Source organism: Falco cherrug, chromosome 4, assembly GCF_023634085.1.
Source record: "Falco cherrug isolate bFalChe1 chromosome 4, bFalChe1.pri, whole genome shotgun sequence".
NCBI classification, from domain to species: Eukaryota; Metazoa; Chordata; class Aves; order Falconiformes; family Falconidae; genus Falco; species Falco cherrug.
In genome coordinates this window covers 24719-50914 of record NC_073700.1, presented here as the reverse complement: position 1 = coordinate 50914, position 26196 = coordinate 24719, and the positions used below count along the sequence as shown (strand labels likewise).

Genomic DNA, 26196 nt, shown 5'->3' with positions numbered 1-26196 from the left:
GGTGAGGTAAATTACAGTACTGTAATTGTGTCCCTGTCCATGGCAGGCATGGGGGTTAGAATTAGGTGATCTTTAAGGTCCCTTCCAAGCCAAACCAATCTGATTCTACTGTTAATAAATAGTTGTTGACAGAGCGGCTGAGAAAACATCTTGCTTCAGGCTAGTCCCTGAGGCTTCTGCTGCTGTAGTTTTTCTGGAAGATTTAACTGAGGGGGGTAAATAGTGGCCTTGTCTTTTGGCCCCTGGGTGCAATCGGACAAATACTTGCTGTGGGGGAAGTGTTTGTAACCTGGAGAAAAATAACCTGGTATCATAAAATACCTGGATATCTTATTGAAGCTACCAAAGTTCAATGACTGCATTGAATCTTCCTTTCAGTGGGAGGACAGTAGTTTTCCAAGGATGGAATCTAGATTTGAGAGACAAAGTGCAAGTAAAGGGAACAAAAGAAAGTGATGTGAGCAGCTTACATGTGAAAGGAATAGAGTTCATCCTGTACCTTTGTTTGTTTTTGCAGTTTGTTGGGACTAATGCATATTATGTGGGTAATTGAGGGTTTGCTTATTGCTTTGGCTTGTTGCCCCTTTGTTTTATAATGAGAAAGAGGCTGGGAAGATTGTGGTACATGCTAACACAAGCTGTGGAATCCTGCATAATTTTTTTGTTTGCTTGTGAAAGGGATCTTTCTTATATTAAAATTATGGATGTCGGAAGGAGTTACCTTGTGAACAGAGTAATGGATCACATTCAGAGCCGGATTGTCTACTACCTCATGAATATCCATGTGACTCCTCGATCAATCTACCTCTGTCGACATGGAGAAAGTGAACTCAATCTGAAAGGGAGAATAGGAGGAGATCCTGGACTGTCTGTCAGGGGGAAAGAAGTACGTACCTCCTGCACAAGTGTGACTGCATTTTGTGTGTATCTATGCATGTGTGCAGTTTGTTCTGTGTAGTTACAGCTTTCTTCCTCTACACCTTTTTCCTCTTAATATATTTAAGAGGGATTTTTTTAGTTGCGTAGGTGGGTAGTGGAAACTGGATGGACACACTTTGTGTGTTGTGATTTTTTTATGTGCTCTGTTAGCTATCTGTCATTCTGTGGTTGAAATTCCTTTTTATGCTACACCACAAAGCAGTTATCAAGAGGGCTTTATTTTTTGACTGTATTTTTGTAAAATGCTGACTTGTTGGATAATTGGGAAGGTTCACAAGTTAAAGCTGAAAGGAAAATTCATGGAGGTAAAGATGAACTAAAGAAGGAACTGCAGGAAACTTGTGTTTTCCTTGTACTCCTTTCCTTTCCTGTCCCTCTTGCCTTAATGGATGGAATATATTGTATTTTTTAGCAGAAACTTTGACAGAGCCTTTTGGAAAAGTTGTAATGAGTTTACAAAGGCTAGAGCCTGTGTGTTCCAAATTGAGTGCAATGTGTTGGCTCTGAGCCTTCATCCATTGTCTCATGGTTTTTCTTTCAGTTTGCCAAAAGCTTGGCACAATTTATTAATGAACAGAATATCAAAGATCTGAAAGTTTGGACCAGCCAGATGAAAAGGACAATTCAGACTGCTGAAGCCTTGGGAGTGCCTTATGAGCAGTGGAAGGTTTTGAATGAGATTGATGCAGTAAGTTCTTCTTTTCTAAATGTCTAGTAAGTTGCTTTGTTTGCTAGGGATGAAAGTTGTACTTAATTTTGTAATGATAGGCCTTTTATGGGATAGAAAGTAATTTAAGCTTCTTCTAGGGGCTGGAAAAGTTGTTGGTTCCTGTTCACAAGGCGAAATATTTTGTTACATTTTGCCATAATTAATTTAGTCTTGGTTATTCTTTCCCAGTAAAACATTCCCTTGTAGAAGCCACAATGATATGAAATTTTTGGTAGGTGGGTGTTGCTAGTTGGCACTTTCCAACTGCACCTGTAACACATAAGCAGGTGCAATAGATGAAATATGACCTTGCTTATTGGCCTTGCTTGCCCATGTGTGTAACTTCATTTGTGTAGGAATTTAATGATTCCTTGTAACCACATCCAGCTGAGTGTCCTGTTCATCACAATGTGAGAATTTTGTCATTAAGTGTCAGAGTAACAAAATACAATTGTTAAGGGTTGTTTATGTACGACTTTATTTAAGAGTGAGAGCTGCTTTTTACACCACTGAAAATACATGCCTTTAAATTATTTTTATTACCTGTAGGGAGTGTGTGAAGAAATGACATACGAAGAAATACAGGAAAATTACCCGCTTGAATTTGCACTGAGAGACCAAGACAAATACAGATACAGATACCCTAAAGGAGAGGTAGGCTAATTTTTCTCTCTTAACATGAAGGCTTCCTTGTCTGTTTGAATACAGGCCTTTTAGGAAAGATTTTTTTTTTTTTTTTTTTTAAATAATAAAAAGGTTCCTTTCTCCAGGGGAAAGCACACAGGAGCTTGCAGGGATTGAGCACAGGCCATTTAATTTGATTCAGGGCTTGAAAAATAAAACAATAGATTTAGAAAAACAATTGAGAGTTTTGATCTTGTGGGCATCGTTTCTATGCTGGTCCTGCAGTGATAAAGCAGGAAAAATGATTGCAAGGCTTGAAACTATTGCATATGCAAACATACTGCCAAGATTGCCTTTTTCTATTCATCCTGCTGTAGATAATGTCTGTTCTGCATGCAGTTCTGGCTGAAATGCTAGGGAAATCTGTAGCCACATTGGTGTTTTCACTTTAATAAACTCCTTGCCTCTGGGAAGATAACTTGTTGACAGCCTTTCTAAAGCAAACCCATTACAGTGCAGCAATTAACAGATGGTCACACGGTCTGTCTGTGGGTGCTAAAGGCTTAGGATTCAGGGCAGCAGGGTGGAGGAGTAATTGGACCAGCTGCTAAGATGTTTGCATCAGGAGGAAGCGGTGCTCTGTGGTCTTCTTTCCTCGGCAGTCAGGAGTAATCACCACGCTAAGAGCAGCTTGTGGTAAGAGCAGTGTTCTTGGTGGATGTGACCCCTCTCTTACTAATGAGGCAGTCATTAAGCTGCAAATTTCTCCCAATCCATTTGGACAAGGAGTGTTTGTTTTCCAAACTGATGTCATCCTCTAGGATGGTGACAAACATTTCAAACTCCTTCATTGCCTCGGGGTGATTAGTTGATCTCAGTCATTTGTCAAAGAGGGTTTCTCCACCCCTGGTACCAGTCACAGGGGTTTATACAGCCTCACTGGAGACTGCTGGGCTGCTCTGGCCAAGGCCTCCATCGGTAGTGCTGCTTTCCCTGCCTGCCTTGAGTGAGGGCTTTCTGGTCTGCTCATACCTTGCCCTCTCCTGTGTTCTCTGCACACCGGCTTTACTGTGCATGTGAAGAATAACTTAAGCATGCCCATGCAGAAATCCTGCTGTCTACCTGCAGCACCAGATTCACTGTGTGCGTGCTGTGCAGGACAGGTTGCAAGAGAAATCTGGCCTCGTTGTTTGTGGCTTTTAGTGGGATGGTGGTTGCTATTACCAGGCCAGTTCATCAAGCCCATAGTTTGTTTTCAAAGGGCAGCCTGAACAAGTCAGGTTTTGTGAACTCCTTGTATGCGGACAGTGGGCTGGGCTTCACAGATACTTGCTTGGAAGAGAGATGCTTTTGAAGACAAGGTATGGAAAATAATGTGTGAGACTAACCTGTACATTTGCAGATGCTGTGAATTCAATTCTAGGGATTTTGTGGAAGTTCTTGATCATAGTGACTGATTTAATTAATAAAGCTTTTCCATGAGGGAGGTTAGTTTTGTTATATGTATGCTCTTTGATAGTCTAGAAGACCTGGACTGTGTTCTTAATTTAAGGAAAATCATTACTACATTATTTGTGCACAAATACAATGTTGAGAAGATGACTAATCTGAAAGTAAGATCCACTGTATATATCTGTACTGTTCAAAGAGTTTTCCCTTTTTAATGTGCTGTGTAATTTCTCCTCCCTGCTCAGTCCTATGAAGACCTTGTTCAGAGACTGGAGCCAGTAATTATGGAACTTGAAAGGCAGGAAAATGTGCTTGTCATATGTCACCAAGCTGTCATGCGCTGTTTGCTGGCATATTTTCTTGACAAGCCTGCAGGTAGGTCTTCCTTGATACAAGTGGTCTATTTTTGAAAACTTACTGATCAAGGTTCCAAACAGTAAATTCTAACCATTGCCTTTATCATCAGAAGGTGGTTTGCTAGGCCAGTATGCAATTGCAATTCTTTTGTATTTGACCCAGATGTGAAACCTTGCTAGTTGATTTTTATTGAGCTGCTCCTCATCTGAAATACTGTAATGTTTGTTTTTAGCTCTGTTTGAATAGCATCTCTGTTGCATGCTTGGGAAGAAGACAGATGTACTGTCAGATAAAAAGACAATTAAGTGGCTGACTTGTAACATAATGTAAAAGGTAGTGTTCATGTAATCTGTATTTCATATGAAATTTGTTGTTCAATTTTGCAGAACAACTGCCTTACCTGAAGTGCCCGCTGCATACCGTCTTAAAGCTAACCCCGGTGGCTTATGGTAAGTAGTATTAAGAATATGTAAGTCCAGCTGTACTGTCCAGAGTCATCAGTAAAGTTTGTGAAGCATTTAAATTAAAACACGGGTTTTATTTATTTTGCTTTGAAGTATAACTGAACAATTAGGTTCGACATTGCATGTATGCCTGCACAGCTTTGCAAGAATCAATGAATGCTTTGCTTTACATTTGCTTTGCATTATGCCAGAAAATACATACATATTGGTGAAGGCCTGAAACTTCTAGTGACTGTGACTACTAGTGGACAACTTTCTTCTCTACTCAGTTCATATGCTATTTCCCTAATTCTTCTGGCAAATCCATACTGTTTACACGTGTCTGGTATAGTAAGATTTCAGCTTTTACTGACATATTTGATGGTATTGCTTTTTAGAAGACAAGCAGATTTACATAGGTTTATCATCTTACAAAAGATCTTCCCCTTCCCCTTATATAACTTTATTCTCTTTTCCTGTAGTGTTTTTTTTCATGGACCTTCACACTACCATATGAATTTAGGTCATCTGTTGTTGCTGGCATTAGTTTGTCAGCAGCCATTATCACTGCTTAGCTCAGGGGCTTTAACTTGAGATTTGCTGCTTAGCTAGCTTGTGGGGTGTGGAGTTATGGGTTGTGACATGTACTTCTTGGGTTTTAGGCTCATTGCTAATTAAGTTTTGTGTGTGTTTCAACCTCGGCTTGACATGTGCCTCCTGTTAATTTTCTTTAAGTGACGACTTAATTATATCTTCTGATATCTCATCACACTTCAGAAGATTAGTTTACAAAGAGAACTGCACAGTTTATGAGGAAGTGGATTGCCAAAAAATGCTAGCTGAGTTATCAGAAATGCAAAGCTATCTTTGATGATCAGCTTTGAAAACCAGCAGTCTAGACCTGTCCTTTGGTTTTTGTTAGGTTTCAAAGAAAGCTGAGACAAGTACTAGCTGTTACACTGGGAAATCTGTCTGAAGAGATTTTTGTCACATAATTGCAATGTCCTCCTACAGTAAGAAAGAACCGTCTATGCTTTGGTGACATCTGCTGTTCTAGCCTTGCATGACAGGCTGGAGTTTTGAAAATTTAGAACAGTTGAAACTTCTTGGTTTTTAAACTGGATTCTCTTGACTTGCTAGTCTCAGCCTGATTCTACAGAGAGGGGTTTTTTTGGGGGTTGCTTTTGGGGTTGGTTTTTTTTGGTTTGTGTTTTTGGGTTTGTGTTTTTTTTTTTTTTTTTTTTTTTAATAGTGGGAAATCAGGTGACTGCTCATACATTTTTAAGAGGGCCTGCATGTTTGCAGTGTTTGCTCACACACTAAATGAGGAAGGAAAAGTGGTCTGAAATAATTGTCCTTATCCTTAAAGTGTTTGATATATCTGATTAGCACATTTCAGTCAACCTACTTTTTGGAATTTGACTATCTGAAAATACAAGGGTCGTGTAAACTATTTATACATATTCATCTATAGCATTATTTCAAGTTGATGTATTGCTTGGTTCATGGGAGGCAGGATGCAGGCTCAAACACTGTGTGTTTAATACCTTTCAGCCAATCCTGTTCTGGGGTAACACTCCCTTAGGTGTTTGCTATTCCTGGCATTTGAAGGTAGCATCATTCCCACCCCAAGTGTCTGATCTTTAGTAGGGGAACATCTGTTATGGCCTGACAGTTGGATTAGGATAAATTAGACTTTTTTTACCCAAAAATCCAGTGTAGCAGTGGTCTGTGTGGGAGCACACAGGGAAGAGAAAATGCATCTTGCTGTAGGTATGAACTTGCACATAAGTAATTAAAAATGAGCTGGGAACGTGCTCTTTGTAGTTACTATGGAGTAACTCTTGTCAGTTTATTTTTAAGTTTTCCATATGATACTTTTTTCAGGTCTTCAACTCGGCTAGTAGTAGGGACTGAGAGGACTCTGTGGCAGTGTCTGCTGTGTAACCAGTCCTTAGTAACGGCCATCGTCAGGAATCAGAGCTGTTTTTTGCTTGGTCTCAAGGGTCACAGTGGATTTGTGAACAGAAGGATGACTAGGGTACTCTTCCAGTAGGAGATGTGTGTTTTTACCCCTTAAAATCTGTTTTCTGCTTGACTATTTCTGCAAGTGCTGGCCCTCCTGCAGTCCTCACAGTGTTTGTGATAAATGGAGTTTCTCAGAAAAGACTTCCCTAAGGGAAGGCAAATATTTGCCTTACTATTTATATATATATAAATTTATTTTTTTTTAAAGTGCAGTGGTTTTTTAAGAAAAGAGTAAAATCACCTTTTCCTGTCATGTAATAATTCTGTGGAATGTCTAACAACTTCAGGAAATAAGTGAGAGCAAAATCTGAAAAGCTATTTGTGATAGAGCATGGACTCTGGTATATTAGAGGAATTTGCCTATTAATGTTGTGTGGGGTAGTGGTAGCTTATAAAAGTCACATTCAGATGAGATAAGACAGTGTTTGGCAGACATTGCTTAAAATGGCGTGACCACAGTGTGTTGAGTAATATTAAGTGGGTCAGTTTGTACTACCTGAGTAATAGTTTCTTTGACTGTTTACTTTTTCTTGTTTCTCTGGAGTTCTCCATTTTTGGGTGAAAAGAAGTTCCTTTTCAGGAGTCAACGTTAAGGTTCCATTTAGCTCGGAGTTAAAACTGCTTTGCACATGTAGAGGAATGGGGGTTGCTAGCAGCACACAGTGTACCTTCTCGTAATCATTTTCCTGTTCTAATAAATGAAAGCAACGTTTATCTTCTGTATTACAATGAAATTCTGTGAAGTGTAGGATGTTTAAAAGTCAAAAAAAGTTACAAGAAAGAACTTCCTGACTGAATGTTGTGGTTGTTCATGTATGTTTAAAAATGAGAATTTGTTTCAAGGAAAATAATAATAAAGCCAAGATGAGAATAGGAGATGGATTATCAGATTGAGAATAATGTTCATCCTGGTGGAATAGATTCATTTCATTAGCTTTAGCCGTTCAGAATCTGAGAAATTCTACTATAAATCAGAAGGGGAAGTGCATAACCTTCACCAAGTCAAAATTAGATTGCATCTTTACTGGAACTTCGTTTTTAATGCAGACCAATTCTGAAAATGTGTTCTCTATCAACAGGATGTAAAGTAGAATCTATATTTCTGAATGTTGAAGCTGTAAACACACACAGAGATAAACCCGAGGTAAGAATATTTTTCAAATCGGAGAACTTGATATAATATACAAGCTGAACTGATTTCCACTGTCCTTGTGATTAGAAATGCTATGATAACTCAGCTGAACATATTTATTTTTACATTTCAAGCTTTACTACTGGTTTGCTGTTGAGGGGAGAAAGCCGTCCTTTTTATTGAGCAAATTTATCTTACATACAAGCTTTAGCTGAAGTAGTTTATCTTCAAAAAATGAATGAGAGTTTGAAGGTATGGTGTCAGTCTAAAAACTGACTGTATAAACACTGTATAAACTGTAAAAAAACCCACTGTATAAAGTTCTTCCAGGCTTTGTCATTCAGCAGAAGTAGGGCGCAGTCAAAAAGTACGTTGTTATGAATGCCACGTTTAATTTGGAAAGAGTAAATAATGAAAGCATCAGCTTTTTATCACTGTGATCGTTGTTGTATGAAAAAGAGGAATTGATGGTGCCACCTGTGTTTTAAGCCAAAGCTGGAGAGAAAGACTAGGTCTTGGGATACAACAGAACAACTGGGGAAAAGGAAATTGAGTGTATTTGTAAAATGTAAGTGGAGATAAGATGTCAGACCACAGCAGCTTCGTACTCTCCCTGTGTCAGGCCCATGGTTCTGTGTGCTTCTAGCATTGACATGAGCTTACGTTGATTCTGCTGCATTATGGAAGGTTACATAAAATGTGTCATGATTAAAGATTTCTGGTTCCCTTGTAGACCCCCGTGCTAATGCTACTCGTTATGGTGCTGATTCCTTGCTGCAGTTATGAGCCATACCTACTGGTGAATTAAAAGTCAATTTGATAACGTGAGAAAAAAGGGCCATTTGTGGTGGTTTTCAGATCAGTGGTTTATGGTGAAAATGAATATAGTGATAAAGTGTGGTTTTATGTGTGTGTTCAGTAAGGCATATGACACAGAATGCCTTACTTGTATGAGGGTACATGTTTGTGGCAGTTGTGCAGAATGCATGCTGGAGGGGTCTGCAGAGAAGTTTTGCTTTAATGACTTGGGCTTTTGGAGTTCTGAAAATACTGACTTTTGGTCATTCATAGCCAAGACATTTCTATTAGATAGTTGTGTTTCATATTTCCTCTCTCTTTCCCTCTCTTCTTTGTTGTTCTGCTTTACTACTTTTGTATCTTTGGTTAGGTTCAGGAAATCCATTCTGTTTTCACAGTGCATAAAAGGTGTGGGAGAAGCCCGGTTAAAAGAAATGAGGATGTCTTCAAGCAGGTGTTATGTTGTCCATGTTAAACAGTGTAGACCAATTGAGCATCTTTAGTTTGGCTGATAAAATATTGGTGCTGAATTTATAGCTTGCTAAAGTGTCTTAGGAATTGCTGTTGGAAGTGCCACTTCTCTAACTGAAGATGTTTGTCAAGGGGAAAGCTCTGCCTGAATCAAGTGACTCCTAATATGTTTAGCAAGTGACATGGCCATAGTGATGTCAGGGTTGGGTGGCTGTATTTCAGGTGGATGTAAAGCATCATAAGGTAGTTGCATTGCAGTGGACACAAAGACATGAAAATGTTTAATTTGGACAGAAATAGAGTTAATTAATTTTTAAAGAAGCAGCAGATGCTTTTTTGTTTAAAAAAACCCCACTTTTATCCATCTGCCCCTAGAGAAACCCAGACCGGTGAAGTATGGGGGATGATACACTATTCGTTTAGTCTGTCTGCATTTAAATGCTGCTCAGAGGACTATGAAAATTTCAAAAGCTTTCATTTACATCACATACGAAAAATTTGAAAACTTCCTTTTGCAGAAGTAGTTAAATAGTCCATTGAAGTCAAAGCATTTAAATAAGAATAGTAGACTCCTTTTTGGCTTCAGCTGAAATCATCTATTTTCACAGTGTAGAAATGCAGGGTAAGCACTGGAGTATTTGTTTATGGTATGTGTAAACAACACTGTGTGATGATGATTTGTCTGAAGTGGAATGAAGCCTTGTGTTTGTCAGCATTGAAGTGGTTTACGTTCCTGACTTTTTCAAATGGAGGAGTCAATAGTCTTTTTACTGAAAATAATTCAGGGGAATTACTTTAGCTGTTGCTTGGGTCACCTCTTTGGGCCAGAAAACAAGCACTGAGGTAAACTGTCTACTTTGCACTTCTGTCTTAGTGAATGACAGATACAGAGTTTGCTTGCAGCAAGAAACCCAGCTCTCCTTTTTGATTTTGTTGGGTGGAGGGTGAGAGGGAGATGTTGGTGAAAGGTGAATTTGCTTTCCGCAGTGTAAAACAAGGTAAGACTCATGAAGCCCATCAGCACAAAGTTTGAAGAATTGGCAATTATTTGGCCTAACGTGGGCCAAATCTTAGATCAAGATCTTGTAAGGAACTTCAGAACAGTTTATCATAGTCTTCTTTCTTGGTAGAAGGGAGAATACTAATGGCATGGTCTTTGGGACTTGTGTGAGCTGGTGCAGTGGCAGGCCTGATTCCTGAGCCGGGTTCCACACCACTGCAGTCAAAGCTGTGCTTCCTAGCACAAGGGTTTGGCTGTGCTGGTGTTTTGGATTGGTGTTTTGATAATTTGCTGCATTGAATGTCATTTTGTTTTTCTACACCCTCTGCCAAATGAAGTGAGATGTAGTTGATGTGGTCAGTCTTGAATGGTTAAGGTGTCTGGGAGGATATTTTTCTGTTTTGTCAGGGTTGGTACATTGCCTATAACACAAACAAATTATTGAAGTTTTCCCTTGGGAAAGATGTATATGGCATAGTTCAGCAAAGCACTGAAAGTTGCTTAATGGGTAGATGTGTATGTGCTTCTGAAGGGCATATTTAAGCGGATTCCTGCTTGGGTCTGTAAAAGGCTTCCTCCTAAACATGAACGACTTGAGCTTTTTGGTAATACTATCAGCATGGGATCACTGATTACTACAAACATGTTTTCCTGCTGTCTGGTTCTGGTACAGCAATCAGCTGTCAGTCTGCTGCATTCTCGGGGGGGTGTGTGGGTTAAAAAAAACACCTCTGCTTTTAAGTAAATGCAGCTGTGTACTTCTGGAGGAATCTGATTGGTATTTTTTGTTGCCCTTACTGCTGCATGATGAATATTCTCCTCTGTATTTTTATTATTATACAGAATGTAGACATTTCCAGACCTCCCGAGGATGCTCTTGTAACAGTCCCTGCTCATCAGTGAATCCTGTGTGCTGATCAACTATCAAACTTGGGGTGCTGTTTTCATCCTATTACTTCAAAATAAATTTAAAAACTAATCATTCCAATCACTTTGAAATAAAAAAGCCCCACCCAAACCCAACAACTCAAAACCTAAACCAAATGTCTGTAGATGTCAAATGTCAAATCACAATAAAACTATTTCACTGGTTAATTTATTGTGGATGAGTTATCAGACATTGATCGGCTGTCACTGGAATGCTGGTTTTGTAAATTGCTGTAATTTAAAGATCCTGCAGCATTAAGTTTTGCTGAAACAGCCAGCAATCGTTTAATGTTAGTTGCAGTGTGTTTCTTTATGGAAGCCACAAAACACAACATCCTGTGTGAGATAAGAAAAAGCTGAAGTTTGTTTTCTAGGCACAAGTATTCTCTATTTCATGCCCCTGGGAGTGATTGGACTGCTATGTAGCATAAAATAACAATCTATAGTTCCTGCAAGACCTTAATCCTGCTGATCCATAGCACTAGTGCTCTAGATGTGCTAATTAATGATGTGCTGTTTGAAGAGGGTACCAAGTTTTCACTTAGTTCCAGAACAATTATTCAAGGCCAAGAATGTGTATAAATGTTTTTAATATATGGCTTTGCTTAACAGCTGTTCTGCATTAACTAGGCTTTAGGGTTTGCCCACTGGCAGGAGTTATTTTAAATTTCCTCTTCCTGCTTCTTGTTACGGACGTGGGTAACTGTCTACTTAGCACTTCTTTCTTAGTGAATGACAGATACAGAGTTTGCTTGTAGCAAGAAACCCAGCTCTCCTTTTTGATTTTGTTGGGGAGAGGGGGAGAGGGAGTTGTTAGTGAAAGGTGAATTTGCTTTCCGCAGTGTAAAACAAGGTAAGACTCATGAAGCCCATCAGCACAAAGTTTGAAGAACTGGCAATTATTTGGCCTAACGTGGGCCAAATCTTAGATCAGGATCTTGTAAGGAACTTCAGAACAGTTTATCATAGTCTTCTTTCTTGGTAGAAGGGAGAATACTTCTCTGCTGTAACTTCTCTGCTCTGTAAATACAAGCATTTACAGCCCTGCTGTGTATGATTTGTACGCAGATTTTATCTAGGTTACCATAAGCAGTGCTGACTATTTCATAATGCGGAAGCAGAGTTAGCCTGATGATTTTGTAGCTGGGTTGTGACTTCAGTAGGTGTGAGATCTCAAACCAGCAGGGTATGCATCCTAAACTGAACTGTGGTAAGACCTGTGGCAGGCTGGAGAAGGCTGCAGCTTGTTTGAGATGTGACATGCCTTGGTTCCTTTCTCTGTGATGCTATGGTGGGCAAAATGACGGAGTGGGAGGCATCTGTGCCATCGAAGCAGCTTTGTTTAGGTAGCGTTGAGTCTGGGAAAGGCAGAAAATCACTTGCGTCCTGGAACTGTTTTCTGAGGGGGTCTTTTAGCCTTGAAAGTAAGCAAGAGTGGCATGTTTTGGAAGGCTTTTATATGTTGGGTTTCTCAGGTGTTATGTTTTTCCAAAACTGGGATTTTGGAAAAAAAGTGTTACATATCTGCACTTCTAAAATTACACTGAAGTTTTCAGTGTAATTTGAAATGTCTGATACAACCAAATTACCTCCTGGCCAGAGAGCTTTCTGCTGTACTGCTTGGTATATTTAATTAAACCAGTGTCCCAGGGGGAACCCAGATTATGTTCCTTTCTCTATTGTGGCCATGATGTGGGAGCGTTTTGTCACTTTTCCATGTTTAATTGCCCCAGTCTCACTGTGAAAAATGCCACAGACAAGGAGGTCTGAGCCTGCTGTATGCAGTGAGCGTGGTTGCTTTTATCTGACAGTTTAGATGATGTTCCCGAGAGGTTGCAGAGACGCTTGGGCTGTCGGAGGAAATGGAGGGGGAAGATGGAAGGGGCAGGAACTTGGCCAGAGAGGAAAGCCAGGCTTGCCTTCTCTGTGGCTGGTGGAGGTGTAGAGAGGGAGACGGCAGAGGTGCCCAGGACCCTCCACCCTGCCAGCTGCTGCCAGCCAGCCCAATTGCCTGGGGCTGCAGCTGGGTGGTGTTCTCTTTACTGAGTGTGATGTTCATTGTGCTGGTGTATGTAATGGAGTGAAGTGGATATTTAAAAGCAGTTTTGTGCTTAAAGGGGTCTCCTATTACAGCAGAATTGCTTAATAGTTCTCTCTGGCGTTTTTCTTATTAAATGAAGGGCCTGATGCTGGGTGTGAAGCAGCAGCAAGTTTGTTGTACATCTTGCTGAGGGAAAGCTGTCTGGTAAGAGTATTGGATTGTTTATATTGTGCTGTTTATTTCTCTATTTAGGCCTGTGCTGGTTCTTTCCCTTAGAGGCTCCTCCTCTTCCCTAGACGAGCCTTCCTGCAAAATCTTTCTGTTTTGCTGTGAAGACAGCATGTAGCTAATAAGCTGAAATGGCAGGCTCTATCCTCTTTGAAAACCCACAGCACTTGGTTTCTGGGGGAGGCTCTGTTCTGTAGGGAAAAAAATGTACAAACCAGGGAGGAGTATAATGAGGAGAGGAAAAACAGTGGTGAAAGAGTGTATTTGAGTTAATCTGTGTGTTTTGAGGCTTTCCAGAGAGGTCCAGCTGTGTGCTGAGCTGCCTCAGGGAGCAGGCGGTGGAAGCAGTGAGCCCCTGTCCGGGCTGACTGAGGGGGAGCCTGTATATCTTGGTAGAAGTGGTATTTTAAAAATGCGTGGTGTTTTTATTTCCACTCCTGTGTTTCCTGGCCTCTCTGGACTATGTTGCTGCTGGTGCATTGCAGTGGCAGTGCTGTTCCCCGGACGGTAGTTTTGTCCCGGGTGCGCTTTGGTAAGGCGGTGCTGAACAGTTGCAGGGACACATTTTGGTCCCAAAAGTGAGGCTAAAACCTTGGTTTGCCTTTCTAAGCAACAGCACTGTTCTCATTGCACAGCTTTTCTCTCTTGATGCCCATGGCTATTTTGGAAAGTGGGTACAATCCCAGCTGCCGCCATCTCATCTAATGTGATTTCTACAGTAGGAATCCATTTACCATTAATGAGGCTATTAGTCTTTTTCTAAGCCTCAGTTGTCTGACCTTGCAGTTAGCTATTCTGTTTCTCTGCTAAGCCCTAGAGTGTGTTTATTAGTGTTTATCCCAGACAGGTTTTTCTTTCTTCGGTGTGACAGTTCAGTGTGCTTCGCTTCTACAGCCTGTTCTTCATATTTACTCAAATGGAAGCACTTATTGCTTTCTCCTTTCTTGACTACATATAGATATTCCCTCTTGGGCCTGTGTTTCTCTTGCTAAGATGCTGCTTTCATCTGATATGTCTCGTTGACTTAAACTGTCTTGTCTTGACCACCTTGTTTCCTTTTAGTTTCATGTTATAGCTGTCCAGTTCTTTCAGCTTGTGGGCTAGTTTCCAGTACCTCTGCATGCCTGCATATTGATGCTGCATTTCACGCTCCATTTAATTTTCTTTGAATCAACATCAGATGCTAAACTTAAAAAAAAAATTCAGCCAGTATTTTTGGAGTGCCTGTAGAGACTTCTCCACAGTCCCAAGGAATTTCTGGGTATGTTGCATCAGTTGCTAAGAAAAATACAAACAAATGCCAGCATGTTTTGTTGTTTGTTTTTTTTCCCTTGTAGTCATGCAGAATGACTTTTGTTTTGCCAGCTCATGTTCTTAGTCAGATGCTGACACCTTCTGGGTGTCCTTTGCTGCAGGAGAGATGCCACCTGTAGAAGGCTCTTTCTGAAATAGGGCTGCTGCTTTTCTTTCCTTCAAAGAGGGAAGTCAGAGAGTGAGTCAGGCAGAGTGCTGGTGGGTGCAAAGATTTCCAGTCTTGGATGGCTGTGCCCAGCAGCGTCGTGTGTGTTCTCAGGAACCTTGTTGTGGTGTGTTCATGGTGGAAAACAGGGCTGACACTAATCTAGAACTGGTAAAGGCAGAAGTGATGTTGGCACGCTGCAACCCAAGGCAAGTCTGGTGTTGCTTGTTTATCTCCTGTTCTTATAAGAAATAGCTGAAAATCCTGGAAACTGGCATTGGAGAAGGGAATTACTTGCTTTTTAAGTTGATGCATTTTGACTAATTGAGTTGCATGTGTGCTGAGAGTCCCCCTTGCTAGTGTGGCTCTCCTTTTCCTTGAGTTGGACAGAAGAGACTTGTTTTTAAAGTAAACTCAAATAAATGTGGTTATAAAACCATCTGATGTGTGTGACATCTGCCAACATGCCTACATATCCTGAAGTGCATTGAAACTTTGTTACCTGCTTTTTAGGAAGTTAGATGTAGCTTACAGACAGGGTGGGAATTAGCCTTATAGCTTTTGGTGTTAAGTCATTTCCTGGAGTGGGCTTGAAAGAAGGAAAGATGGGCTTCTGTCCCTCTGGATTGTATCAGTTCTTTTGTGGTTTATGACCTTTGCTGCGTGCGTCTGGGTTTTTTCTTATACTATGTGCATAAAGACTAGAAGAAATAGTGGACTAGAAATGTGGTTTAAAACAGTGGTTAAAGGAAATTAAGTCTTAAAAATACTAACATAGTGACCTGTGTGCGGTGTGCAGAGACTGACTGTCCTACCAGACCCAGTGCAATACATGGCTTAGAGATGCTTTTTCACTGGCAGCAGAGAGCCTGCTTTTAGGTATCTGAGAGACCTGGGCTCTGCAAAGCACATAGTGGCTGGGACAGGGTCTCAGCGGGCTTCTGACCATGGGCTGGGACCTTTCCTTGTGCTTTGTTACAAAACATTTTGAGGAAATAAGCATTAAAACTTGCTCATCTTTTGCCTTGTGTAATTGCCATGTGTTAGGCAAAACCGCGGCTGACCATGAGACCTTTGCTTTAAAGTCTTTTTTGTCTTTAAATTTGCAGAATGTAGGTGTGGATCGATCAAGAGAAGAAGCTTTGAGGACAGTACCTAACCACCTATAGCTCCAGTTCTGGGGGTGGCAGCCCTTCCTCCAGCACAAGAGTGTTAAGTAGCAGCTCAGGTCCAGGAGGATGGAGAAGGTGTCGCTGAGCACCAAGCGAGTTGGAATGAATGCGCCTCCCCCCTTTGCTTTAAGACATTTCAAATGTGATTCAGCTTCTTTGGAGAAAACCTGTAGTTGTGGATAACTCCCAGTGCTGAAAGGTATCAGTAAAAAGATTTATGGGAAGCAGAGTAGAGTTGGGTTTAGATTTTTCATATGTAAATTTGTGCAGTTTCAGTGGTTTTTTATTGTTCATCTGTGGATACTGCAAGATGTTAATTGCCCATGTCAATTTTACTGTCAGATTTTACTTTCTTTTTAAAGTGTGTTTCTGAGAGTTCCTCTTGGTTTTACTGTGAATGGTTGCCTAGGATTACATGGCAATTTTTTTTGATGGTGTAATTAACATAGGTGAAATTCTACATTTTGAGCATTGGAGGCTTTGTGTTGCAAAACTACTTAACTACTTTAAATGAGGAAACCTGTCAGCTTTTGACAGCTTTTCTGTGTTTTAAAATGAACTTCAGTAAGCAAACCACAACTTAAAATTTTCCTGAAGTGGGGAGACTTGCCCTTTGCAAAAGAAAAGCATTAAAGCTAGATTTGCTGCCTGGAAGATTCTGCTGTTTTAGCAACATCTTAACATTTTCCAGGAGCCAGCTGTATTTTGGAGGGCAGTGGGGGACATGAGTGTGAATAGAGCTGGCAGCCTGGGTAATGCATTGAGAAAGAGCGAGAGAGAGACACACATCCTTTCTGCTGCAGTTAAAGGCGGGGGTGAGCAGCTTTTCTGAGACTGGAAGGGAAAAGGATAAGTACATCAGGAAACAGTACAGAAAGGTTAGGTAGAGTTTAACCATTCTAACAGCTCATGCAAGAAAAACACCAGGTAAATTCTGAAATTATTTTTAACATGGTACACCTGCCTTGGGGTTTTTTTAATTATTTTTAAGCATCTTCCACCATCACAATTCTTTGCTGCTCTTTTATACCTTGTGAAACTCCAGCGCTAAAAATGGAATTTTTAATGTCTGTTGAGGCCACCACCTTTTAACTGTACTAAATCAGTGTGTATTTTGTATGTGTGTTACCGGACAACTGAAGTGAGCTGTCGGCGCTGCTGCTGGCTCTTAGTTCTGAAATGAGAACTATTCTTTGGACTGTGTTTTCTCTAAGGATTTCTCTTCAATTAATCAATCTTTTACCACATATGTTGTTTGGGTTGTTTTGCTAGGTTTTTTCTTTCTTTTTTCTCTATTCCTGTGTGAAATACCAGGCCCTCGTAACATAGTTCTGCAGGCAAGGGCTAAATTGTCTTTTGTTTGTGCAGGGTTTATAAAATAACGTGCTGCTATTGTGATTTTTTTTTTTTGTAAGCTAATTTCAGCAATATATTCAGCTCTGGAAGTAAGCCATACTGTATCGCTGGGTTCCATTTCAGAAGAGGAATGTGTAGAGTTTAGAGTGACCAGAAACACTTGCTTCAAGCGCTGCTGTCTAATGCTTTGTGTGTGTGATCCTTGTGTTAGGTAATGCCCATGTCAGATCTTTATTAATTCAGCTGTGTCCGTAGTTGTGTGAGGAGAGACTGCACAGCGCTGCTCAGAAAAATTAATTTATTGATCTGTAGGTAACAAGGCCACCTTCGTGGCAAAACCGTAGAAGTAATTTCCCCTCCTGATTTGACACGAGTTCAGTGTGGGAAAGCTGTGCTGTGCTGCAGGCAGCCCTCACGCCACCAGCCCGCCACCGACCAGCTGTCACCAGGAGCTGTTCAACAGTTCTTAAAGTGAGAAAGTCAGAGTTTACCCGTAGTTACAGAAGGCAGAGTTACAGAATCCTGGGATTCCAGGAGAATGGTACTAGAAAAGCAGGGTTTTACCGCCAGCTGTGGTACTTCTTCAGCTTTGATCGGACCTGGTTGAAGAAATATGGTGGAAGGAAAGGTTTCCCTTAGCGAGAGCTGAGCCCAAGGGCTGCTTCTCTTTACTGGCAAGCACGGCTTGAGGTGTCTCCCCTCTCCTTTTCTTTGTTTTACCCCTCTCAACTTTCAGAAATGCAAAATTCCTGGAGGCTAAATGTTTTATGTATAGTAGGTATTTTTATAGCCTGCTTTTGAATATACTGTGATGAGTGTTTTACTGGGTTGAGTGTTTGGTAAAAAAAGTTGTATACAAGTGTAAGTGAACTGTTACGCTGATACTTGAAAAGAGAAAAAAAAAGTTCTACCTTAGGAAGGTACTAAATTGCTGACTGCATCTGACCCAAGTGCAGACAATGAATGTAGATTTGAAGCAAATGATGGGTTCTCCCTGGGGTATAATGGCCTTTCTGGAAAGGCCCTGTTAAGAACTGCAGATGATTGTCATGGTCTAAAACCTGCATACATCCTCCTCCCCCCACCCCGACCTTGTGTATTTGTACCCATGTTGATTTTACTGCCTTCTGACTGTTAATGCACTTGCTAGCTCAGATGTAGTCTCTCAAATGGGATTAAACTGTCTTTTCTTACATTTTTGGCCTCTGTTGTAATCTTTCAGACAAATGTAATCATTTGACCTTTGATCCAAGTAATAAAGATCAAATGCTAGCTGTGCTGATGTGTGTTTCTTCCGGTGTCCATTTACAGCAGCTGAAGGGCCAGGTGAGTGTTCGGCAGGTCAGCAGCTTCTAGCAGCATAGGAATTGTAGCTTGGTTAAGAGAGCTTATGTATAAGCCTAAGAATCAAGTTAATTTACCCCAGTGGTTGCCTGACTGACAAATAATTATAATTTAAGTAACAAACTTGGTGACTGAGGAAGAAGTTGGAAGAATCGGTTAAATAAGTACAGGTCAAGGTTTGCACACAACGGTGGGGAAAGGTAAGACTTTATTAATCTGGTAATTGGTATTTTAAGATCTGATCCACACTCTCAAAGCTCTGCTGTTCTCCCGTTGTCTTCTAAATGCTGCTGCTTTCTTGAAAAAAACTGGAAATGAACAGCAAAATGCTGCCCTCCTAGTACAAATTTGCATGTATAGGTTTAGGTGGGGGCCAGTACATTTGCAGGCATACCTGTCATTCTGAAGAATAAGGACACAATTAATTACTACTGTGTGGTTTAAAACTATATACTCACATTTTCACATCTTGCTGATCACTGTGTACCCTTGGGTGGTAACCACTTGTATCTGCTGGGTGGAAGGAGTTGGTTTTTTGTTTTTAACTGTACTGTGTATTCATGTTTGTGGGAGGAGAGGTGATCTGTTTTAGAGCTTTTGGACTGCTTACAGTCCAGACTGCGATGCTTCAGCAAGCCTGTCTGCTGTCTGCCAGTGTGGTGGAGGAGGGCCACAGAGCTGTATGACCTGCGGAGCTTTCGCTGCTGGTTGTTCTGATTAGGTAATATCCATGGCAGGGCAGTTTCCCATTCAGGTGGTGCAGTTAACATAACGCCCATGGCCAAAGCGTCCGGTGCTGCTGAGGAGGAGCGATCCAGTATCTCTGCCCAAGTGCTGTGAGTGCAGCAAGGCTGTTGGAAGGTGTGCTTGTGGCTGCAGGAGATGCTCCACATAGGTCAGTCACATGCCAGCTGAAAGAGTGGCTGTGTGAAGCCCAAGGTCCCTCTTGAGCAGGTTTGGCACCTGTTACTCTGCAGCAAAGCAGCCACGTGCAGTGAGCAAACGTTCCTGCAAGCAACAATTACTACTTTCTGTAATTATGACAGCTTCTTGCTGTCCAAATACCCAGTGCTGCTGGCAACCACGTTTGTAAATTCTAAGAAGTTTCTGTTTGGGTATGAGCATCCCACACTGGCCTTGGAGAGCAGTATGGGGCACTTTGTATTTAAGAGAAACAAAACCAATTTTGAGTCTTTCCTTTAATGATACAGGCCTATTCACCTCTAAATTACAGAAACAACGTATTTGGTTCTGATCTCTCGAGGAATCTTAATATTCCAACATACTGCGCCGTCAAGATCAACAAAGCAGTTTCCTACCATTTTGCCAGCGAGCAATAGGACTGTCTTGAGACGAAGTTTCCTCGAACAAAAACCGAAGAGATCTTCAAGACTCAGTCCAAACAGCTCCATCACCATTACATCGTAGTCCCCTTCAGCTCCACACCACTTAATTGTGGGAAAGCCCACTAGAAACAGTTTATTCAGTGTAACAATTTGATTTATATACAAATCTTCAAGGCTCCCCAGAGAGTCACAACTGTGATTTTTTGTACTCACAGGGAAGCTCAATATTTTATGCAACCTTCAGCCAAGGAAAAGGTGAAAAACTCACCACTGCTGAACACTTCATCATCTGTAAGCTGCCCATCCTTAGCATAAAGGACTCCAAATTTAAAATTCACTAGTCCCTGAGAAATAAAACCAAATATTATAGGATAAACAGGCAATCACACAAAAGACCTAAAATAATGTTTTCTCTAAGGACTTGTATATACATCTTTTGTGTACGTCCTACACATGGGAATATACACTTCATACCAGCTCCATTACATGCTCAAGTAGCAGATACCTAATACTTTACTTTTGATCACAGATTACGATTTTTTATGATATTACTAAGTTGGTCATCTATGAATATGATATATTATGCTGGCGCTTAAAATGATTTGCAATCTCAAATGTTGCACAGAAATACCACATTTTTTTACTGCAACAAGCAATTGATATCAAAGTCGTTCTACGTCACCAAGTGAGTGCTAGGAGTGAAAAGTTTACATTTACCTCTTGCTCTTCAAGAGCCAATAAATCCTGTAAACAAAACAGTATCTTTAGCACACCGGTACTGAAGATAGCATAAACCCCCCTGTAACATACTCGTATATTTGTTTAATTTCAAAGTAGCCAGTTCAACTGATAAAGACAGCTTCTTTTATAACTGTAACCCTGCTCCTCATTATTATCCTGCTACAGAAAGAAACAAACCACTAGCATTTATAGGTAACAACTTACTTTTCCAGAAAATAATAAAAAGCCACAACCAAAAAAAAAAAAAAAAAAAGTCATCACCTCCTACCTTCTGTATCTCAGGATGAAAAGTTTCCCTCTGGCTCTTCCCAAATTTGTCACGACTCACAGCACTGAAATGCAAATGAAATACTGCTTTATAGGAGAGCAAGTATACATTGCAACATTAAACCGCTAACTGGCTGTAGTTAGAACTGATTTCAACAAGAGTTGTTCAAAGAGCCTTGCTTATGTGGAATTTTTTGTGGAAGAGCCATTTATTTTCCACAATACTAACCCCTAAGACTCCCTAAACTTCTTTTGGATTTTAAAAACAGAAAGAAGTAGGACCCTGCATGGAGATCAGGTTTAAGTGTACTGTATTTACTTATAAAGCACAGAATTTTATTCCATCATCCTTCACTTTGGCTTTATACATAATCGTGAGCATTTTAGGAAGACTCAATAACCTATTCTATTTCATAAGCTTCTCTTCTATCTCTTTTAAAAGAATTCAAGGCATGTCAAATGAAAAACGAGCCGTTCAGCATCAAGTTAACACCCCAAAGAGCCACAAGCAAGATCGACTGCCTCAATCAACAGAAATACCTAATTTATATAATTTCTTCCTAACTCATGTTTCTACATGGCTATTATTTTTGCCCATTTTTTCCCCTAGCATTAATTTCTGGAGGTGCGCAGCATGCCACAGAGTGCCAAATGCAGTCTGTCTGAGGCACACTGAGCTGACACGGAGGTCACATCTGATGCAGCACCTTTCCATCATCATTGCTTATGCTATGTCACCACGCAGACAGGATTTCCTGTAGTTCCCTTTGAAAGCAATTAAAATGCTAAAATTAGTTTACAAAAAAGCAGGTTTATCGTATAACTGAAATTCTTTGATATAGTTGGTGTTAGAGGAAAATGCCAGATCAGTGCTACTGTAGGCTGTACACCTCAGCTTTGTCCCCTGTATAGCCCAAACCAGGACTGCAAGCGAGTTCAGCTGATAGATGCTAGACAATAAAAGTTTAATATTAATAAGATTATGCCTGACAGTTCAAAGGAGCTTTTTAGAACAGGAGACCCTGACCTTTAGAAGGCTGAAACGATGGAGATTGTCTACTGTGATTACTCAGAACTGGGACGTACTGTCTACTGTGATTACTCAGAACTGGGACGTATGGAATCTGAAGCAATCATCCTTGAAAGAAGAAGCAAAATAGCAAAGTGATCAAGATACGGAACAACTTGTGCAGCCAACTGTCAAGATAGGAACTGATAGAAGATTTATTGTGGAATCAAGAGATTACGTAATGTTTAGGTAGATACTATAAATATGTGACTGAAAATCTTGTAAGCTTGTCAGTCTCTGCGGAGGTGACCCAATGCTGCTGGACCGATTAAAACATGCAAACCTAGAGTAACCCATAAGAGTTTGAGTCTCTTCTTTTACAGTCGGTACCTAGACTCACGCTGGCTGTGAACATGGTGAAATGGCAAAGGACTATCAGCCAGGCCCAAGGGAAGGCTCAAAGGCTGTAAAAGCTAAAGAATAGTCAGGGAAGGGATTTTAGTCCAAGCCCAAGCGGGCAAAAGGAGATGACGTTAGTCCTGCTGCCTGCAGGTGTGTGGGAAAATCACCTTGAGGTGGGAGGAATTCGAGAAAATTGCATCCTAACAGAAGCATAGTATTACGGAAAGCTTTTTTTAGGGTAGAATACAGCTACGGCCTTCAGGATGGTTGGCACGCACACAGTCTGTATCACCACAGTTCCCTAAGCAGCAGCTCAGCGCACGCGGATAGCGGTGACGGAGGACGCGCTTAAGGCAAAAAGCCAAAAGCAAACCCCTCAAAGCCCAGAACCATTCTCATGAACCCAGGAGTTAAGCCTAAAATTGGTTGAAAGCTGCCTCCTACCTGTTCCCCCGCCACCTTTCCCCCTCCAATGTCAGCACATTTCCTCGCGATCCCTTTTCGCAAACAAAAGATGGATGCCTGTGGTATCAGCTTGGTATCAAAGCACCACGATGCGCTTGCTGGCTACATGCTCTCTTAGAAGGCTGATAGCTTCTCCGCACACAACAGCCGAGGCTTCCAGTGTCTCTGGCCTTCCCATGCCCTGTTAAACGTGAGGAAGGCAAAGACCGATAACATCTTGAGGGGGTCAGGAGGAAGTCAAGATGCACTACATTCAGAGCACAACGCGTTACCCAAAGGAATTACCACGACAGAACAAGAGGCAGGAACGATCGGTAGACAAGCAGATAACATGAACAGCAGTAACACCCAGTCAGACTTGCAGGACTCCCAGTTACTTCATCCCGCAACTTTGTATTGAATTTAGTTAAAAGGTATTCAGATTCTTAACGCTCATTCTGCTTTTATAACTGCTAGAGAAAGGTTAACACGTGACCTTGGCATTACAGTCAGAATTCAAGTACAAAATTCACGGCAAAGCTGTGCCTTGTCAAGTGACTTCCAAAGCAGGCTCTGGAGCCTTTCAACAAGACAGTCAAATCTGGAGTCCCAAGGGAACTCTGTGCCAGCTCCATCAGTACATCTGAGCTCTCTGACAAGTACACCACCATACAGAAATGTAAGTGGGTTTATACCTCAGGCTCATTAACAATCTAGAAAAACAATACTGCCCGACCGGACGTGCTGGTTTAAGCACCCAGCAGGCCTGGCTGCGTAACCACAAGGCACCACCAATTCCTCCCTGGCTGTTGCCCAAGCCGCAGCGCAGCACTCGGAAGCAGCGGGCACATGGAGCCTCGTGGGCCCTCGGCGAGTACAAAAGTTATCCCTTCGTAGTCAGCAGTCCGACTCACAAGCACAAGGCACACGGGGAAAAGTAACATCTAGACTGACCTTCAGTTTAGCTCCCCTTGATTTGTCAACGTACAATTCTCAATGAACCTAGATACAAACAAAAAACAAATGAGCCCCGTTTCACTGGGAAGCAAATCAAAAGGCCTCTTCCCCTCGGCTGCTCTGGCCCAGGAGCTGACTGTCACGACACAGGACCAGCGAGACACCTGAGCTCCTGCCTCCCAACCCTCCCCAGTAGCTAAGCGCTTGCTGTTTGTAATACTTTTTAGAGAAATCAACAATGGGGAGGGGGGGGGGGGGGGCGGAGTCCGCCGCCGGCTTTCTTTTCCTTCTTTTGCCCGCTCGCAGGGGCGGGAAGAGGCTCCTGAGCCACCCCACCCCGCGACAGCGTTACAGCAGACCCCAAGGCAGCCTCTGCGGCCAGCGGGGGCCGGCAGCCCCAGCCGGCTGCCACGGCACCGGCCAGCGGCTGCTGGAAAGACAAAGCCCCGCGCAGAGCTGCGGCGGCTGCAGCGGCTGCCCGGGCAGCCCGGAGGCGGCGGAGAGGGGCGGCAGAGCGCCGCGGGCCGACCCCTCTCCCGGGCAGCCCGCCGCCACGAGGGAGCACCGGGGCCGCCCCACCGCCGCTACTCGCCGCCTCGCTGAGGTAGCGGCGCAGCTCCGAGACAAAAAAAAAACAAACCACAACCAAAAAAATGCAGCCCCGTGAGGAGCCCGCTGACCACCGTCACTGCCGGGGAGACGAGAACCGGCGGCAGCCCCGCCGGTCCCGGGCCGGGCCGCCCGCCTGCCTCAGCCCGCCCGCCGCCGGCACCAGGCGCTCCCTGCCGCGGCCGAGCGCCGGGCCGCCACATCCCCCCGACTCGGCCGCTGCCCGCCGGCCCCCGCCCGCCCTCAGCCCGAGCGCTCACCCAGCGCGCCGCCGCACGTCCCGGCCCGAAAGCCTTCCAGGCTCCCGGCGAAGGCTCCGCACCTCCACGGCCACTCCAGCGCGCCGCGCGGGCCGGAAATGAACCCACCTTCCGGGGCCGTACGCGTAGCCCATACGTACGAGGCCGGAAGTCCCGCCCCTTTGGCGTCAAGCCATTTCTGCGCATGCGCTGCCCGGTTGGTGGAGCGCTGCTGCCATCTAGCGAAATATAATTGGGTACTGCAGCCGCCCGGTTGGTGGAGGTCCTTTCCTGCTATTTTGTGACTTGTGTTGGAAGTGCCTGGCACCAGGTTCGAGTATTAAGGCAGAAAGCCCCAGGGCCTCGTACCTCTGGGTGGTACATGCTGTGTCACACCAGCTATGGTGCCTTCCCGCTTTACAAATGCAATCAGTTTTGGCAAGTTTACAAAACTAGTGCTTTATCAGGAAGGTGTCTTTGGATTTCAGCTTACCCCTTTCTACTTTTCATATGCCTACATCGCAAGAAAAAGAAAGGGTTTTGCTTCTCAGGTTTGCTCCAGTTACTCGGCAATTCAGGCATGACCACAGCAGAGCTGTTTTCCTACAGTCTTTTTTGTTTCCAGAATCCTCCCTCCCCTCCCTAGAGAGGGCTATGTGCAGGGCAAAGTGGACACTATGAGTAGGGACGACCGAGTAAAGTTACCAAAGGGCACGTGGTGCCTTCCTCGAAGCAAGGGACTGATTTCAGTTTTTCTATGCTTGGATGACTTTTGCAGCTCAGAGTTTGGTTAAATCTACTCGTGGGGCAGCACTTGAACATCTGTTGAGTGATTTCATACTGGACAACAGCAGCCACACCAAGACAAAAGTCTCCTCGGGGACAGACACGATAGCAGACTTCGTGTGGGCTGACCTCACCTTTTGCTTGCAACCGGCACCTTATTTTGCAAAGGAATCTTTGAAACCCTCTTTCTTTGAGACAAGGGACTGTAAGGGCCAAGGGCCAAAGCAGCCACGCTGCAGCCTGGAGCCTGACGGTGGCTTCTCAGGTTCCAGCAATGGCTGTGGAGCACAGCTCTTGTGTCACCAAGCAGAGCGCCTGACACCCTGAAGTGCCTCGGCGCCCCGGGGGTGTGAAGCCTCTGTCTGGGGATCAGGCAGCCTCCCACCACAGGTCTTGCTGAGCTAAAATGACTCTGCAGAGGCTGTAAAATTGTCTCGGAGTGCTGTGCTGCTTAAGATGAAAGTGCTTCCGATAGCTCAAGCTAGCCCACCGTCTCACCTCTTACGAGCTGTACCTCCATATGCAATGGGAAGAAGTATTTAACGCAGTAACTCCAACTCTCGGCTTGGCACCCAAACCCGTAGATCAAACAGTCCATTTATTCTTATTATTGGAAGTCTCCTTCCTCCCCTCCAAAGCCTGTCGCGCTTCCCTCCCTGGGTGAGGGCCCTACTCGTCTCGCATATCCAGCAAGCAGCCTCTCGAGTGCAGTTTCCACAGGCACATCTTCTTGATCTGGCAGGCCAACATAGGTATCTAGCGTCTGATCGTCGATACCGGGATCAGTCGCACAGAAAGCAGTCTTCAGATCATCTGCCTTCCCCTCTCTGTTCCAAAACAACACAGTCACCATTACGTTGTGGTATGTGAAAAGAACATTTACTTACTTGTGTCACACTGAGAATCCATGTTGCCCGAA

General features: G+C 42.8%; 1 protein-coding gene and 1 long non-coding RNA gene across 15 annotated transcripts in view; one reads left to right on the top strand and one right to left on the bottom strand.

The window, feature by feature from the left end:
* Positions 1–18405, top strand: part of LOC102048068 (6-phosphofructo-2-kinase/fructose-2,6-bisphosphatase 4) — a 55908-nt gene extending 37503 nt beyond the window's left edge. For 11 of the 14 annotated variants that reach the window (XM_027800180.2, XM_055710266.1, XM_055710265.1 and 8 more), the window contains 7 exons: positions 679–886; positions 1481–1627; positions 2198–2302; positions 3967–4096; positions 4465–4527; positions 7629–7693; positions 15715–18405. In XM_027800180.2, the coding sequence (XP_027655981.2) occupies positions 679–886; positions 1481–1627; positions 2198–2302; positions 3967–4096; positions 4465–4527; positions 7629–7693; positions 15715–15774 (778 nt within the window). In that variant the 3' untranslated portion in view covers positions 15775–18405. Of the gene's footprint in view, positions 1–678; positions 887–1480; positions 1628–2197; positions 2303–3966; positions 4097–4464; positions 4528–7628; positions 7694–10793; positions 13123–15714 lie in introns of all 14 variants that reach the window. The other 3 variants (XR_008732249.1, XR_008732250.1, XM_055710264.1) reach the window with 2 other exon arrangements.
* A 261-nt stretch (positions 18406–18666) lies between these two features.
* On the bottom strand, positions 18667–21917 carry LOC106630911 (uncharacterized). The gene is made up of 3 exons (XR_003558588.2): positions 21859–21917; positions 20833–20896; positions 18667–20167 (listed from the first exon to the last, which is right to left on the bottom strand). It is a non-coding gene; the product is annotated as an uncharacterized LOC106630911 (long non-coding RNA).
* Between the last annotated feature and the right edge of the window lie 4279 nt (positions 21918–26196).